At 35.3% G+C, this 19,288-nt stretch overlaps 1 protein-coding gene and 1 non-coding gene across 8 annotated transcripts in view; one reads left to right on the top strand and one right to left on the bottom strand.

The window, feature by feature from the left end:
- Plag1 (PLAG1 zinc finger) overlaps window positions 1–19,288 on the bottom strand; it is a 50,899-nt gene that overhangs the window by 3,222 nt on the left and 28,389 nt on the right. For 2 of the 7 annotated variants that reach the window (XM_074068660.1, XM_074068661.1), the window contains 3 exons: window positions 11,043–11,147; window positions 3,383–3,481; window positions 427–784 (listed from right to left, as the gene is read on the bottom strand). In XM_074068660.1, coding sequence (XP_073924761.1) covers window positions 427–668 — 242 coding nt within the window. In that variant the 5' untranslated portion in view covers window positions 669–784; window positions 3,383–3,481; window positions 11,043–11,147. The remainder of the gene's footprint in view (window positions 1–426; window positions 785–3,382; window positions 3,482–11,042; window positions 11,148–19,288) is intronic. The other 5 variants (XM_020151458.2, XM_020151459.2, XM_074068662.1 and 2 more) reach the window with 3 other exon arrangements.
- LOC141421832 (small nucleolar RNA U13) lies at window positions 14,777–14,880 on the top strand. Its single transcript, XR_012446522.1, has one exon. It is a non-coding gene; the product is annotated as a small nucleolar RNA U13 (small nucleolar RNA).

Below are 19,288 nucleotides of genomic sequence, written 5' to 3'. Positions count from 1 at the left end.
CAGAACTCCCTTAATAATGGAAACTACTTAACTTAATATGTACCACAAGATAGTTATTATACCTAAATACTGAAAAACTTGAGCCTTATTTTGCCACTTTGGTTTTTGCTGGATTTTAGCTAGCATTACAAAAGCAAACGAACACAACTGAACATACTCACGTAAATCTCCATACCCTTTTCTTGTCGAAATTTCTTTCTACAAATGGAAATTCTACTCTAAGCATTTTATTTTTTAAAAAAAGCCAAAGACACTAACACATAAAAGTATGTGATTTTGAATACTAAAACTAGCCAATGTCTAATCTACTTAACATTTTCTCTCTGCAAATCAGAGAAATGTGTATACAAATACAGATGCTTACAATGGCTTCAAATGGCCAACATAAGAGAAAATATAATCTGAAAGACAAATAGAGTGTAATACCTTTGTAATTTGTACTTAGAAACAAAGGCCTTGGTGCAGTCTTGTTGTGTGCACTTGTAGGGCCTCTCTCCTGTGTGAGAGTAGGAGTGAACCTTTAATTTCTCAACACTGTTAAAGGCCTTGTCACACAGTTGGCAAGGAAAGTTTTTTCTTGGTTTGGTTTCACCACGCTTACGTTTCCCTGAAGGGACTTTCTGGGTATCTCTTACTTCTGACAAATCACCAGGAATGACAGTGGCCATCGCAGCCTAAACCAGGCCTTCTTGTTGGACACTGGGAATTGCCCAACTCCACTAAATGATATAGCTTTAGGTGGCTTCTCAAGTTTCATGTGGTCGTAAAAGAAAGCAAAAAGGGACTGGAAAAAAAAATAAGAAACAACTAGTTTGTAACTAAACTCAATTTTTAAAAATTTTACTTGCTATGTGATGCTTTTGAATTAAAAAGAAACCATAAAACGGATTCAGCTGGTCCAATGTAATATCTGTAGGTTTCTTTATATTTGTCAAAAAACATAAATGCATTGCTCAGAATGAACAGTTCATACATACCCTGGAATTCCATCTGACAAACGTTGTACTTAGGCATAGTACTAGTGATTTCGGGAACTTTCAGGAAGCATCAAAACATTGTTCTAAAAGTGGCATTATTCAGCTTTAAGTTTCACAAGGGATTGGACAACATGATTCTGACTAAAAATATAAAAATGCTTCAGCGAGTACCTTAATGTCCAAAAATCACTTTAATTCATGCACATAGCTAGTCATACTCTATGTTATAGGAAGAAATGGATAAACACTGAACTCTTAGGCACCTTGTGAACCACTAAGTCCATGGAAGAAGAACTCAAAGCCCAGACACCATAGGCCTGAAAGAGTCGAATACACTACCCAAAGTGAAAATTTAGTATCTAAACCAGCGTAATCAAACTCTGAGGGATTTCTGAGTCAAGAATAGAAATAATTTATCTAAGAAGCATATGTTCTTGAAATGGTAAAATCTTTTGATGGTGTATGAGGTGAAGAGCATGGATCCTTGTCATCTTGGGGGAAGGATCTACTTGATTTTCAACAGTTTCTATGTCATAGAGAATGATTTAATTCATTCACTCGGTAAACTGAAGTTGGTAGATAACCCAGTCATTTAGGCCTCTCCAAAAGCTGAGGGGGTCAGCCTTTGACACACCTGTAACCTGAGTGCAACACTTACTGGGGCCTCACACAACACACAATACCTATACAAGAATCTATCATCACAGAAGTATTTCAGGTTGGTAAAAAGGTGTGTCAGAGTTTCAATTCATTATTGGTGCTGTGAAAAAGAATGAAATGTATATACTGTATAGCAAAGAATATTTTTTTGAATTTAACCAAAAAAATTAGATTGGAATTGAAACGTACCCAGATGAGAGATAGTAAATATTATCAACTCTATTTCTCAGACTAAGAAAATCAATTCTCCAAAGATCCAACTGGCACATGAGTTAAATGATTTCTCAAGGTTTTTTCAAGGTAGTTTAGTGAGGCATTTTCAAAAGACCATAGAAGTAACACCTGCAACCACTTTAAATTTTTTTTTTCTTTTGTTTTCCTTGGTGGTACTATGGTTTGAACTCAGGTCTTGATTATGCTAGGCAAGCACTCTATTACTTGAGGCATACCTCCAACTCCTTTTTAAAAAGATCTGATCTTTAAATCGAAAACTTGAATGTGGCTGAACGACTGTTACCAACTAACTAATTAATTGGGTTTTTCATCCTATTATATATTTAAAAAGAAAACCAACTTCTTTTTCTCATTTGTGTTTTGGTATTAGGCTGACACTTGCCTTGCCTTTTATACTGACTTTCACGGATATCAATTGTACTTTTCTTTTCTTGTTTTTATTTTATTCATATGTGCTATCAATTGTACTTTTGCAGAAGCTCTTAATACCTACATTTTTGTAAACTTTAATTGTACCTTACAGTGACTCTTTTTGTATTTTAACAGAGAGGCTGACACTACGCAGACAAAATTCAACAATGACACACTAATTTGATTAAAGTAGTAAAGTACATGGGTGAACTAATCAAGTATCCTTTCTTCTTTATTAGGTAGAAAAAGGCCAACGCCTGTACTGTCTGAAAATCCCCCTTCCAGTTAAAAGTGACATTAACATAATGCAACTGACATTATCAATGTTAACATAATATGTTCTCTCTGGCTTTGGATTTTCTTGTTATATTCTCTTTCAGAGGTTCGCTTCTTTGCCTTCCTCATAAATTAGATCTGAACAGATATCCTGCTGTAACCAGTAATGACACTGTAATCTGGTATAAAGCATTCTGCCCTGGTGAGAAAAATACTAATTTTCATTATTTGATTTCCTAACAGGATACTTTCATGCACCTCGATTACACACAAGTTTTCCCACTGCAGAATCAAAAGGGATTGAAAGTATCTAAATCCTTGTTTTTTTTATATATATATATATATATATATGGAAACATTTCAAAGATTTGTCATAATTGCCATTATGTTACAAAATCCAATTGTGATGCAGAGAATTCCAGTTGAGAAAAATAACTTCTATGTTATTAGAAAGTGAAGTATTAAAATTGCACATGAAATAATACACAAATATTTGATTGTATTAGAATTGGTGATACTCTATATGGAATAATGAATACATTGTTATTTTTGGATGTACATACTGAGCAATGAAGAACTGCACTGATTTCAAATATTACACTTTTCTAAGACCAGCTGAAATTTTTTCATGGCTGATAACACTTTTTTAATCTTAATATTTTACAGAACTCAAATTAGTTACCACAGATATATTTAAAACTACAGGACAAATACAAGGTTGTGAACTCAACATCTAATAAGAGACCATATTCGTAATATGCATATCAATCAAATACTTTAAAGATGCATGCACAGAATTACAATGATTTTTGCTCAATGCATACCTGATTACAGATGGAAAAAGCCTCAGACTTTGATCTTAGCCAGTCCCATTAACTCTTCGTGGAAGAGAGTAGAATCCAATCCTTCCCATTTTGACCAATCTATGGAAAAAAATAATAATGGACTATATTCTAAATATAACAAAGTGTAAATAATAGAAAATAAAGCATGGAAGAACTGCAATTTTATGACACATGCTTACATTCCATACTTCGCTGAAGAGTCATGCATTAATTTTCACCAACTGCATATTTTTATTAGTTCTAAGCACATTTACATGAATAATGCAGAAATAAAAAGCAAAATATAGCATTACCTAAATGGCAATTTGTGATGCTGAATGAATCCCTACTTGTTTCCCAAATTCAATTTAATTTTTTTTAAAGAAAAATCTAACTTGTCTTCCAAGAGAAATGGGTATTGGGGTTGCTGTTTTTAAACTAAACTGATCAAAACATCATTAAACTTAATATTATAAAGATTCAAACTCAGTTTCCTCTCAGAGAGCACATCTGGAACTGCATCAAAGCACCACTGCCCCCTCACAGCAGTGCTCCCACCCACACTACACACACTTGTGCAACTGGGGCTTCTCAGAGCCACACTTATGTTACCTGTAGTACCTTCTAATTTATACTTGAGAATGTATTAAGGATGGCTGGAATGTAAAAACAACTCTGAGTTGGTTAGATTACAAAAGCAGGCAAGGGTGATTAAATACAGGTTTGATGGAGGAAGGGGATGTTAGAAAGAATTATTTATAAAACCATTGTTGAAAATGTTGAAGTAGCTTAAAAATATCTACTAGCAGTATCTTTAGTAGATTGAGAGCCCACATAGAAAAAAATTAACAATTTTGATCATATATGTAAATGTGAAAATAATGGTTAAAAGACAGAACTATCTAGAGTTATTATAAAGTATGAGGAATATAGAGATTAGTAAACTCTTGAGTATTTTAAAGATGAATATCAAAAATCTTTATAAGAACTTGAGAAGGATAATGTAAGTCAAATAGTTAAAATATAGTAACAAAAGGATGTGTCAATGACATGTTAAGTAGAAATAACTTCACGTTCTACATACCAATTTTGCTTAAAATATAATTTTCACGTACTTTCAGATTTTGATGATATATAAAATATGCAGAGCACATTCAAGTACTATTACAACAATAGTAAAGGTATATATGAAATCAGCATTATTCTCATAGTTTAAAAGACAAGAAAAATAAAGAAATTAGGCCAATGAAAGATATTTAAGTAGTTAAAACAAAAGCTCCATTCTTTTGTAAAGCACAGGACATGCATAGATGGAAGTACTGAATTCTGCATATCAAAACTACAAATAAATTAACTTTGTAAATACTTACTTGCCCAGGGCACATACTGAGTATTTGGTGGGTTAAGAATATGAAAGGCTAGTTATGTTATTATTATTTTAATATAAATACCTTATGAGTATTATCTTCCCTAAAATCAATGAACTTAAGAGGCAGATGCATTTATCATCAGTGCCAACAATTTGTCAGCATATGCATGGTCAAGAAGGAGCTTTGCTTTCATGCTCCTATTTCACTTATTCTTCTGTATCCTACTGTAAGTTAGCAAACCAATTTGCAAGTGGATAAATCCTATCATTATACTTAAAAGATCAGAAGAAGGGACAGTGCCAGTTTTCTGTCTTGGGGTTGCCAAATACAATCTCCAAAAGAAAATAATTTAAAACTTAAGAAGTTTAAAAAACAGTTTACAAAGTAAATTCTAAACAATTTAAATAGCTGTTAAAATAATAACTGTCATATCTATCTGAGTGGATGATTTGAACAGAAATAAATCTAAAGGCAAAAGTGACTAACAAATAAATTTATATACATTTGTTCTCAACCAAAATAAATTTTATTCCATTTCAAATATATTCATAAACTACTACTCTATGCTTACTGTTCAATGGCATTTTATAATAAAAATGATTTACCATTTAAGTATTTCACGATAGTTTAAAATTATGTGTCATGCTTTGAGATATTCCAGTAGCTTACAAATTACCTCTGCTATATATCTTCTAATCTGAAATGATAACTAAAGCTGTCATTTTAATTTAGTTTATTCTAAAATGTAACTTCCAAGTTATGGTTAATTTCCCTAAATTCAACCTATTTTGAATTATTAGTTGCCAAATAATTTCAAAGAATTGCTAACTATTCCCCAAAACAAAGGAAAACAAGAACTGATTAGCATTAATCATTATTTGTATCGGACAAATATGAAATACACATACAGATTGTATTTGTATAATCTTAACTAAAATGATCTATGTATTCTGTTTTATTTGACCAAGAAAAACTTTTAAGAAGTACTCAAATTATTGTTCTGCAAAGTCTGCAACAAAACTTATATTCATGTTTTTCTTTTCTACCTTTTTGGAAAACTTTTCAAAGATTGGTTACTATGTCTTTTAGGTAATGAAAATTCTTGTTTGCACTAGTCTGAAGACTTGTAAAGGAAGTTAGAAAAATATATTCAGTTTAAACAGTCTAAGATGAGCCAGGTGTGGTGGTGCACACCTCTAGTATGCTGGAGCCTGAGGAAGATCATAATTGCAAGGCCAGCCTGAGCTACATAGTGAGTTCCAGGCCAGCCAGGGCCACATAGGGAGACCCTGTCTCCAATTAAAAAAAAAATTGCTCTCTGATGAAACAGCATTTTCAAAATATACTTCCAGTTTCTGTTGGTACCAAAACAAGCATTTTCTCTTTCCCCAGTGTGACTTTGAATACATAAAACAGTAGTTAGAGGGAATAGTGCATGTTCATGCACACAGGTATCCTCCTGTGTTTCATGTAATTCTTAAATAGTGATTCATGAAGAGAAATAGCAAGCAAAAATGAATCAAACATCAGAAAATCAATTTCTATGAGATGCCAGGCAAAAAACAGAACTGTATAGAAACTGCTTCTACATTTTAAGTTTCATAGTTTTGATAGTTGCTTTGTTAAAAGTTGTCAATTTTTACAGCACTTACCTGTATTAATAATTCTTTCATAGTTAAAAGTCAAACACATTTTGCTAAGGGCAAAAATGCTATCAATCATCAAAGCTTTATTCTACCTTATACTAACCATAAAACACTACTAGCAAACAATTCAGAAAAATGACAACATTTGCTCAAAACATTTTCTATAGAGAGTAAATAGGTAGATTACAAAAGGAAACTTACCCGTTGGTAATATTTTAATTTATATGTATGAAACACTAAAAGTTTTGAATAATATGAAAGAAACTATTAACAAGGCAAAGTAATTGAAGACAATTGTGAAGTAAACAAAACAACATTAGAACATTTTTAAAAAAGCAATCTCAATGCTCCTATATAATTTGGAAATTCTTACAGCATTCAATTTCCATAGGTCTATAGAATCACTTATTAGTGAAGAATAAAAAAACTATCTTGCAATTATAGAAACCTAAGAGAGTGGACAATCTACAGGCAGCATGTAGGCAAGGCTGTGCCAGTTTTATTCACTGCTGTTTCTCATAAAAGGCAGTAACATAACTGTTGAATGAACAAGAAAAATTAAAACAGGGCAAGTGCTTACCAGCAACACAATGACCTACAGACGTGCTCTGCTCAACTACCATAGACAAGATAGAAAATACATAGTCAAGACAAACTTAGATAAAACCTAGTACGGATATAATTTGATCCAACAACTTGAACAGGAAAAGAGAATGGTGGTCCATTGAAATTTAGCAGCTATTTGAAAGTTTTATATTAAAATAACAGTAACTGTGTAATAAAATGTTTAACATGCTTATTTTGTTTTGGGAAACAAGCGTTCTCTGACTGGTCTTATTACTAAGAAATCAATTAGCAAGAGCAGATAGCATCAGTTATTCCCCATTCCTAATAAAAATTTCCAAATGAAATATGGATAATGCCTCTATTGATACCTGGTGGGAGGTGGGAAAGATGGTGAGACATTTGGATGGGATTGCTGATCCCTACAGAGAATAGAAAGGAGCCAGAATGCCAATTAAGAAGCAGGAAACACAGCAAAGATGTGTATCTAACTCATCAGTTGTAGTATAGTAGGTCCTTAAAAGAATTTAGCTAATAACCAGAATATGGAAAACCACAGTACTTATCTTCCTACACTAGATGTTAAGTCAACTAAAATAGACAAAAAATAAGAACGCCTCTTTTGAAATGCTACATTTAATATTTTCAGTTTACACTGATCAATTCACTAAAATGTAGTTCTAGGATCAATCTTTTTGAAATTAACCACAAAAATTAGCTTTACTGATATTTAGAAATGGCTTGTATTTAATATAAAAACTAATAGAGACATGAAGGGAAAGCCAATCTATTTATTTTTAAGAATGGACAAAAAATGTTAACAAATTTCAAAGCTACTATTCCAGAGTTCCAAAAAATCCCAGTGTCTTATTGACTCATACAGGCCATGAATTCTCTACAGGGCCCAGACAGAATGAATAGACATCCTGTGGAAGATGGAATTGTCAAACAAATGTGATCTTCCAATTCAGAAATATTTTCCTTGGTTACTTATTTTATGGAACAAAAAAGAGGCCATGTTGAGTTAAAAAGCTTTTCTTCTCTCTCTCTTAAAAGTTCTCTCTGAAATCATAACTCAGAAGCTAGCATTTCATTTTCTGTGTGTGTGTGTGTGTGTGTGTGTGTTGGGGGGTTTCTCACTACAACTGTGTATATTATGAAAATAAAAAACAAAAAAGTACAGGTGGGGAATACATTGGGGCATTTTCATTTTGTTCAGCTATTAGTCAATATTTGCAAACAGGAAACAAGAGAGGAATTGTGCAAAAGAGAAGCAATGATGCCAAAAAAGAGTGGAGATGGGATGGGAGGGGAGCACATGTGCAAAGAACTGCAATTATAACAATATGAACTGATTAAATAACTTTAGTCATTTTTACAGGATTTTCTGGGCTTTAAAGCCTTTTGTACAAAACATTTCCAAAATACTTGTAATCTAGCTATTACTATGAAATAGGTAGCCTAGCAGGTCATATATTCCAAATTGTGAGGAGTTCTTTATCTTATTGACTGTAACCCCTTAAGTTTCTGGGAGAATACAAGAAAAATACCTGACATCAATATAAAAACTTTCACATTGAAAGTTTGGAGGGTAAGCCTTTATTTTGGTATAGGTAATTGCTTAATGCTATTAAAATCACAAATACATAATTATCCAGATTTCATGTTTAAATTCTCAAACAACATACCACAACTGTATATAGCAGAAATCAGTTGCAATGTAGGAAAAGCTAAAGAAAGTTTTACTTAGGTACAAAAGCTCATGCAGAGAATTAGTTTGAAGCCATCTCAATATAATGCATTATAGTGTGCATTATAAGTATGAGCTTGGGCAATATAAGGAGATATAAATGTTATCTAATGTATGTGCTGATGCTTGAGCACACTAACAACATAATAAAAACAGAATCTACTCCTGGGTTAGGCTCTGCACATGTCATCAACCTGTCTGCCTTACATTCTGCCTACATGACTATTCGGGATAAAAATCACTTTTGGAAACAACTACTTCTATTTATTTCCACATAGCTGAAGATAAATAGGATCAGTCCTAGCCAAAATTGTCAATTCAGGGGTGGGCACTACTTGCTCCACCTCCCGAGGGCCCTGTGTACTCCCCTACCTGGCACAATTCTACTTGTGCAAGGAAAAAAACCTGAAAAATTTCCCTCTTTAAGTCTTTTACCTTCACATCCTAATATGGACTGGAAGGCTCTCCTTGAAATGACCTATCAGACTCATCTCTTCTCTGATAACCATTAACTGATCTACAGGGAGGTTATTATGCATCCTTATATCCCCAGCACGTGGCCAGTGCTATGTCATGTACTAGACATTTTATAAATATTTGTTGAACAGAACTGACTTTCTTTAAGGGAATCTGAGTAATCAAAGCAAGCAGGTAAATATATTTCAAGGCTCCTGGAATCTCAACTGGTTATAAAGCAAGCCCAGAAGAAAACCCAATAGAATGAAGTGGTTAGTGTGCTTGGACAGAGGGATAGGAACTTAGCGGCGCAACACAACCTCGTGGGAATCTGTACTGCTTCTGTGCCTTGACAAGCATCCCCTACTTTTGCCAGGCCTTCAAAGTTAGGAGAACTCCCACATATGCTACTCCAAAGCCCAATGAGCATGGAGGCAAACCTGACCAGCACTTAACAGACTTGCACTTCCAGAACATTTCTGCCTTCAAATGTTCTGTTCCAATAATTCTTTAAGCACATGAACCTGTATTGTTCGTGACTTACTGCTTGAAAATAGACAATGAGGTTCTATGGGAAGCAAAAAAGAATAAAGTAAAATTCCATCTTTTAAGAGGATTTCCTTCATGTGAAATTGAAATATGAGGATGACACTAAAAACAACAGAGAAAAAAATCTGAGTGTTTATAGATATAGTATCAAAAAGGAGAAAGCTTGCATAGATGCAGTTTGGTAGAGTAAAAGTAATTAATTTTCCCCTTTTTCTAGCTATTAAAAAATTGCTTCACTTAAAAAAAAAGTTTAAAAGGTACAATATAGTAGGGAAAGAAATGAAAACCTATAACCCATGACACTAAAAACATTAAAATTTTATTTAAAAAATATTTGAAGTGCTAAAATTTATGCTAACTTGATTTTTAATGTTTAATCCTCATAGAACATTGTGCTTATTAGAAATTTTTAGTCAGATTAATTTATGCACCTTTAATTCGGTTGCAAATCTCTGTTCAAGTACAAAGTGAGGTCCTGTTTGGCTCTCAGCCCAAGGGTTCCTCTCCACAGGGTGGAAACCATAAATGTTAGGTTTAGGAGTTTAAGTTCAGTACTGGGCACAGCCACTTTTATCTTTTCCAGTCTCCCAATTCTGAGGTTGGGGGTCCTGGCCTCTAAACCCCAACCCTGTGTTTGAGGTCCTGTTGATAGACTTACCTGGTTCAAATCCATGTGTGCCTGGATTTCCAAGTATTGCTACACCTCGATTCTGTGCCACTGAGCTACATCTAAAGTTCGAAAATCTAGGGGTGTGTGTGTGTGTGTGTGTGTGTGTGTGTGTGTGAGAGAGAGAGAGAGAGAGAGAGAGAGAGAGAGAGAGAGAGAGAGAGAGAGTGTATCCTCTTACCAACGGTGCTAGCAAATTGCTTTTGTGACAGTGAGTTCCTTACTCTAGCATCTGCTCCATCACAGAAAGCAGATCTAATCTCCTCTTCTGCTCATAGTTAAAAAGATCATTCCCAGCACACAGAAGATGTAGTTGGTAATATGGGATAGTCTATCACTCTGAGCAAGATTCAGAGAAGGAAGAACTTAATTAAGAGTTCATCTGTGAGCTATCTGGGAATAAGAACAAGTGAACTTTTACAGTATGTGTGCATTTTGTGCAGAGTGAGGAAGGCCGCAGCTTGCCTGGCATTAGATTATAACTGTCACTCAAGTCCTGCTGATCACAATGCACACTGATGGACCCTAAGATCGTAAGTGGCATGCTTATTATGTGGCATGCTTTTCAAAGCTTTTAATATTATATATTATATTATTTAGGAACTGGAATAACTGATCACTTTGAAAGTCATGCCATATAATGACAAAAGCCACCTACCTGAGGCCCTGCTCCAACACTAGCCAAAGCAACCTTATTAATAAACCATCACAGAATGAAGCATTCTGGGTGCCAAATACCGCCAAGGCAGCACCAAGAGGCAACCTAGAAAAAAAACAAGAGTTAGTTTGAAATTTCAAAAGTCAGGTCCAATCTGGTTAATGGCATATGAACCAGATTATTATTTTTATTATAATTTAGTTTATGTTGTTTGTACTTTATCTTTATTGAACAATCTATCTCAAATTCTGTTAGAGGCAAATGTGAAACAAAATACTTATATAGTACATTGAAAAATGAAAAGTAAGCAAATCAATATCTCTAGTTCATATATTTTACCCTGGAATCATAGTCATCTAGATTATTCCTATTTTCATTCAGTAAAATATTAGTCCAAGTTTACTTCCATTTATCAAGTTGGCTGCTTATTATTATTATTCTTTATATTCTAAATATACCCACTGTTTTTCAGAAAAATCTTTTGTGGTATCTATCTTATTCTGAGTGAAGGCTGAGGAGAAATTCTAACTAATATGAGTGCTTTCCTTAGTTTCTCTGTTCACAGAGAGGCACCATAAAGTGGAGGCAGAATAAGGAACTGAGCACATTTCTGTGCTCCTGAGTGCATCTTTATAATGTGACTATTACGTGTTTTCAAGTGAATTCCCAGGGGCAGGTTCCTCTTAAACAACATATAAAGAAAAATCAAAATGTATTCTGAAGTAGCCTGTGATCTAGGCTACCCCCACTATCCTTTTGTTGGTATAAATTATGAAGACTGACCTCTAGGGCATAACCAAGATAGAAAATGGAGACCAGAAGTTCTATATAGAAAACCACATGCTTAATTTCCCTAAGCCAGAGTGTCAAGAGTGTCAATGCTCAGTCGTATACAGTTACCACTCTCTTAAGATGAATATTTGACACTGATGTAATAAATATTACTGACATTATGTATGGTACTGATCTGAATTATGGTGGGCAATGAAAGATGCCCCCCCCCCCATTATCTGGGACTGTGCAATTAGTTGTGACTTCAGAGCATAAACCTTTGGTCAAGTTAAGAAATGTAAGTGTTAAGTAAAATAAAATCTGCCAAAAGGTAGTATTGGTGGTGATTCATATGAAAGTAATATCTAGAAATATTTTATGGTGTAAACAGGTACCATTGAAGGTCAGAAAATGAAAAGACCACTATTACTTTTTGCCTTGAAGAACATACAATAAAGAAATGCCAAAAAACAAACAAAAACCATAACAATGTATGTGTGGTGGGTAGGCGTGGGGAAAGAGTTTGAGACAGGTGGGTCTGATAGCCAGAATAACTCACAGGTTAGAATTGCAGACTCTAAATGACCCTCTCATTGCAGTGTATTATTTTGTTTACAGACTTTGTAAACAAAGTCAAATGAGAAATGCTCACCACAGGCCCAATGGCCTGGACATCTCATGTACTCATGGTAAGAAGTGGGCCCTTATAAAACACTGAATAGATCACTGAGGACAATAAATACTTGGGAAAGCAGATGAGAAGGGGGAGACAGTGCTTGCTTGCTTGAGACACAGAAGATGTATGCTAAGTAGTCCAAAGCTAAAGTGAAAACCAGAAAAAAATAACATTTCCTATTAGAAAGACTACTTCTATATCTGACAATACTAACACAGAGATAAGAACAAGGAAGACAAAGATAGTTGTGTAGCCTACTCTCAGTGACAGATTCAAGCCAAATTTCTGGTTAACTCACCTGGAGCCCATCTACCACCACTATGAGACAAAACTAGGTAATTGCAAGAGAAGAAAAAGGTAGCAAAACCCTCAAAAAGACAAAGCTGTTAAAGAGTTACAGACGTGTTCTCCACTTAGGCATGAAGACACCAAAGTTGAGCAAGGATGAGTATGGCTAGGGTAGGAAAGAGTGTGGGAAAGAAGGATGAAGAACAAGGGACATGCAAAAGAGCTAGACAGGTGATGAGAAAATAGACTTCCCGTAGGAGGATGCTTTCTTTCAAAGGGCTTTGCACCTAAAGAAAAAGAGATAAAAGGCCGAGTGGTAGCAAAACGGGAACTTAGGATCCCAGGTGGAAGAGTCCAGAGAATGTTCCTGTGCTGAGGAGGTGGCACAGAAGAAAGTAGAGCCTCTGGAGGAAACAAGGCAAAATGGAACCCAGAGAAGAGGGAGAGGTTCTGCTCTTGGATAAGAAAAAGGGTCTCTTTATCAACCTAGGAGGATACATACTCATCCTGGTAAGAAATGCTCACCAATGTCAGTTGGCTCACATTGGCCAAGGCTAAGTAGAAGGGTCCTTCCTGTCTATGTCTGGTAAGAACAAGGAGCAAGGCCCAACCATTGTGGGTGGGGGTGGGTGATGGTAAAGGGGTATCCAGGGCATCCTTGAAGGTTTTACAAATAGAATTTCCCATAAAGAAAAGTGAATTGTTGAAATTTTTCTAGAAAAGTTGATAATGCCTTTTGAGAGTTTATATGTATCAACTTGATAATTTCAAATAATTAACACAGAAATGAGAAAAGATTTAAGTATAAAGATGCTCATAGCATATTTTAAGAATAAAACCGAGAATGTCTAATAAAAGGGGTGAAAGTCTGTGTCTGCAGCTATTAAAAAACATGCAGTTTAAGAGAACATGAAAAAGAAAAGTTCAAGAACATTAAAATTGGGCAGTAGAGTGCCTGCCTAGTTAAGTGTGAAGCCCTGAGTTCAAACTCCAGAACTGCTGCTAAAAAAAAAAAAAAAAAGTTAAATCACATGAAAAAATACCCATGGTATAAAATATTTAAAAAGGAGAACACAGAATTAGTGCAACACTATGATCCTAATTTTAGAAAGTATGCACATAAAACTAGCCCTCCAACTCACCAATATTCTTAAATGTACATAGCAAGTTATAAATAATAGTTTGTCAAGATAAAGGCTTTACACTTTTCTGTGTTATATAAAAATCTTACTTTTTTTTTTGCGGTACTGGGGCTTGAACTCATGACCTACAACTTGAGCCACTCCACCAGCCCTTTTTTGTGATTTTTTTTTTTTCCTTGAGATAGGGTCTGGTGAACTGTTTGCCCAGGCTGGCTTTGAACTGCATTCCTCCTTACCTTTGCCTCCTGAGTAGCTAGGATTACAGGCATGAGCCACCGGCACCCAAATTAAATATCTTATTTTTATAAGTAGAAAAATTATTTTACCAGAAAGAATATTTTCCTCAACAAATGCTGTTGAAAAAGTTTGATGTCCATATATCAAGAAAATGAACTTAGAGCTACATCTCATACCAAATACAAAATTTAACTTTGTATGGATCACAGACTTAAATATAAAACCCAAACTCTGAAATTTCTAGAGTAAAACCTTGGAAAAAAATCTCTGTGACAGTCAAAACTTCATTGGTTACAACAGCAAAAGCACAATGACAAATTGATAAACTGGATTTCATTCAAATTTAAAATGGCTCTTCAAAAGACATTAGAGAATGAAAAGACTAGTCACTAGAAGACTAGACAAAGTCATCACAAAAGTGTGTGTTTTGTAAAGAACTTGTATCCAGAATAAAGAACTTCCAAAATTCAACAATAAGAGAACAAACAACTTGATTTAAAAATAAGTAAAAATATCTGAATAGACATTTCACCCATAAGATGTATCAATGGCAAAAAGCATATGAAAAGATGCTTAACATCACTGGTCATTAGGGAAATGCAAATCAATACCACAATGAGATCCTTTTGTGGTTTATAAGCATGATGATTGGGTTTTCATGCTACAGTGTAAGATATGCCTCCCACAACCCTTGTTATGTTGTCCACATATTACCCATCTGACTTGGAGAAAAAAAACACCCCCTGAAAACCAAAAGAAAAGCATCACCAACAAAACACAATGAGATAATACTACCTGCCTACTAGAATGACCAAAATTAAAAACAGTGAATAGCTGACTGACTGCATCAAGTGCTGTGAGAATGTGAAGCAAGTAGAATTCCTATCCATCACTGACAGTAAGGTTTAAAATGGTACAATTTGGTGGGGTTTTGTTTGACAAGTTAAACATGTGCCTACCATATGACACAGCCATTTTGCATATATTTACTCAAAAGATTAACATATATGTCTTCACAAAGATTTATACATGAATAGTCATAACAGCTTTGTTTCTAATAGCCCAAACTAGATACAACCCAAATGTCCATCAATGTGTGAATGGATAAAAAAGTTGTAGTAGGTTTGTACTACTAATTAGGTTCATAGGCTACTAATTAGCAACAAAAAGAAATGAATGACTGCTATCTATATATCTGTATCTATATATCATGGGTAAGCCTCAAAATAAAGTTAGTGAAAGAAGCCAGGCAAGAAAATATTGTATGTTGCCTGATTCCATTTATACAGAAGTCTGGGAAATGAAAAATACATTACAGTGACAGGAAGGAGATCTATGGTTATCTGAGGATAGGTGGGAAGATAGGAAAGGCTCAATCATAAAAGGACATGGAATGTTTGGGTGAAAGGATGGAAAAAGATTTTCTAATAAATGGAGCATGAAAGAAAGAAGTAGCTAAACTTACCCAACAAAGCAGATTACAAACCAAAATCAGTCAAAACAGACAAAGAAGAATTCATCAACAGGAGATAACAATTATAATCATATATTACCAAACACTGGCACATCCAATTTCATAAAACAAACACTACTATACACAAAAGCACAGATAAAGCCAGCACAATGATAGTAGGTGACTTCAATACCCCCCACCCTCACAAATAGGGCATCTAGACAAAAACAATCAACACAGAAACTTCAGAATTAAATGACACTATAGTTCAAATGGACTTTAAGAGACAGCTACAGAACATTCTACTCAACAGGTGCAGACTACACATTCTTTTCAGCACAGCATTCTCCAAAACAGATCACATTTTAAGACATAAAACAGTCTTAGTAAACATAAGAAAATAGAAATAACCTCCTGTATTTTTTAACGGACTACAATGGAATAAAACTAGAAATCAACAGCAAAAGACACCACAGAAAATATTCAAATACATGGAGCCTGAACAAAACATTGCTTAATGATCAGTGGGTCATGGAAGAAATAAATGGAGAAATACATTCCTAGAAAAAGAAGATAAAAACAATGTACCAGACAGAACCTTTGAGACACAGCAAAGGCAGTGCTAACAGGAAAGCTTATAGCTATGAATGCCCACCTTAAAAAAAAAAATCAGAGCTCTCAAATAACCTAATGATGTACCTCAACCTCTTAGAAAAACAAGCACAAGCTAACACCCCAAATTAATAGGTAGAAAGAAATAACAAAGACCAGGACAGAAATTAATGAAACTGAGACAAAAAAAATAGAAAGAATCAAAGAAACAAAAAGTTACTTAGTTCTTTGAAAAACAAGATTGACAGAGGATTCCAAGATGGCAGCTAGAGGGAGGAAGCAGAAAGCGTGCCTCCTAAAGTAAAATCTTGGAGAGACGCTGGAGATACATCTTCCAGGAGAAGAGGCAAAACTTTGACTCCTCCACACCTCCAGCCTATGCATACCATCTCCACTTCACGTTAAATGGAGAAACCAGGAGGGCTCCCGCGCCGCCACCTGATGGCAGCGCCCAGATGGCTTGGAAGACGTGGACCACAAAGTGAGCTAAGTGGTACGCGGTTCTCCCACAGACAATCCTGGATCAGGATCAGCATAGCCTCCTGGACAGACCGACCCCCACCAGGGAAAAAAAGAGAAACCGAATAATAAGCAATAACAACATAAGACACGTAGCAAAGAGGGTGGGGCACCCTGAGCACCGAAGAGGGGGTGAGGGGAATCCCTCACAGAACTGTAAATAAACAAGCCTGGCTGGAGAAGTCAAAGTGAGGGCACACGCCCAGCAACCAGGAGCTGGAAAGCTTGTAAAAGTGGTGGTGGGAGGAAAACTCCACAGGAGAGAGGGGAAGACCCACTTCCCATGTGAATTGTAAACAAACAAGCTGGCTGGAGAAGGCAGGAGCGGTGATACACGCCCAGCAATCAGGAGCAGGAAAGCTTGTAAAAGTGGCAGTGGGAGGAAAACCCCCCAGGAGAGGGGAGAAGGCCCACTTCCCATGTGAACCCTAAATAAACATGCAGGCCTGAGAAAGCTGGTGCAGTGCCAGCTCCCCCAGTGTGCTTGGAAAGGGGAAAGCTTGTAGCAGTGGCTCGCACCCAGGAGAAATCAGAATAAACAAGGCCTGAGAGGCCAGGTGAGTGTTAAGCTCACTCCTGAGATCTGCATAAATAAAGCCTCCAGCAACAGCAGGCTGACAGCAGGGGGCAGGCGAGCTACAGCCTCAGATAGCCATTCACAGAACTGTCTTCAGACTTTTTTTTGTCTCCCTACCTTTGATGAGACAACAACCAAACTACACCTGCATGCTGAAAAAATTACTGAAACTGTATTGCACTTGAACTTGGGACACTTTGTGGGTTTTTTTTTTTGTTTTGTGCTGTTTTGTTTTGTTTTTTAGTTTTTTACCCTTTGATGAGACAATGACAGAGCTACTTCTGAGACACCATCTCCAGGACTGGAGGCTGATGAACGAACACCAAAATTAAGACTGAAACTTTATTGCACTTGAACTTGGAGATTTTTTTTTAGTATTTTTTTTTATTAATTTTTTTCTTTTTTTTAATTTTTATTTTCAATCCTCTGTCTCTCTAATGCCTGTTCAACTTACTGTTGATTAGTACACTATCTCTCCCTGTTTATAACTTTGAAACTTTGTTTCTTTGTTTTGTTTTTTTCTACTTGTTTATTTGTTTTCCCCTTTTTCTTTAACTTCTTTGCTTTCCATGTCCTCTCACCCTTCCATTCTAAATATCACCAGTGTTATAATTACAAGCTAGAAAATACTTAATAGCACACAGTACAGGGACAATAACAACACCAAGGGCAATGATGGGAAGACAGAAAAAACAGGGAAACCAGTTTCCCCACAGCAAAAAATTAGTACAGGAACCAGAGGGAAATGAAGAAAACAAATACTCAGATCCAGACTCCAACAAAAAGAAGATAAATTATGCCAAAGAACCCAATGAAGCCCACAAGAATAATCTAAAAGAAGAAAAACTACAGGTACTCAATGAGAATTTTATAGAGATGATACTGGATATGGTCAACCAAAATGTACAGGAGACACTCAAGAAATTCCAAGACAACAAAAATAGAGAATCTGAAAAAGCAAAAGAAGAAATAAAAGAAAGCATAGAAGCACTGTATAAACACAAAAGTGAAACAAAAAACATGATTAATAAAGAGATAAATGAACTCAGGACAAAAAGAGACAACATTAAAGAGGAAACGACTCAGGATATGGAAAACCTCAGAAAAAAGAACGAAACAGAATTGCAAAACAAAATGGAAGGCCAGTCCAGCAGAATAGAACAAAGACAGAATCTCAGAACTCAAAGATGAAATGGTAATTAAAACTGAAGAAATATTAGTTAAACAACTAAAGACCTGTGAAAAGAAAATGCAAGAACTCACCGACTCCATAAAAAGACCAAACCTGAGAATCATGGGCATTGAAGAAGAAGAGGTGCAAGCAAAGGGAATGTGTAATATTTTCAACAAAATAATAACAGAAAATGTCCCAAATCTAGAAAAATCTATTCCCATACAGATGCAAAAGGCCTCCAGAACACCAAACAGACCAAATCAAAATAGAACTACCCCATGGCATATTATCATTAAAACAACAAAAACAGAGACCTGAGAAAGAATACTGAAGGCTGTAAGAGAGAAAAAACAAATAACATACAAAGATAAGCCCACCAAAATCACAGCAGACTTCTTAACAGAAACACTAAAAAGCAAGAAGAGCTTGGGATGAGATCTTCCGGGCAATGAATGAAAATAACTTCAACCCCAGGATACTCTACCCAGCAAAACTATCATTCAAAATAGATGGAGCAATAAAAGTCTTCCATGATAAGCAGAAACTAAAACAATATGTGACCACAAAGCCAAAACTACAAAAGGTTCTTCAAGGGATTCTGCACACAGAAAGTGAAACCCAACATAACCATGAAAGGGCAGGAGGCACCAACTACAGGAAAAGAAAAAGCAAGAAAGTAGAGAGTAACCTCAACTTAGGTACACACAATCAAACCTTCAAACAACTAAGACAACTAAATGACAGGAATCACCACATACCTATCAGTACTAACACTTAATGTTAATGGACTTAATTCC

This window comes from Castor canadensis, chromosome 3 (genome assembly GCF_047511655.1).
Source record: "Castor canadensis chromosome 3, mCasCan1.hap1v2, whole genome shotgun sequence".
In the NCBI taxonomy this organism is placed as follows: Eukaryota; Metazoa; Chordata; class Mammalia; order Rodentia; family Castoridae; genus Castor; species Castor canadensis.
Note: the sequence above shows the minus strand (reverse complement) of the source record. Positions and strands in the feature narration are given on the sequence as shown.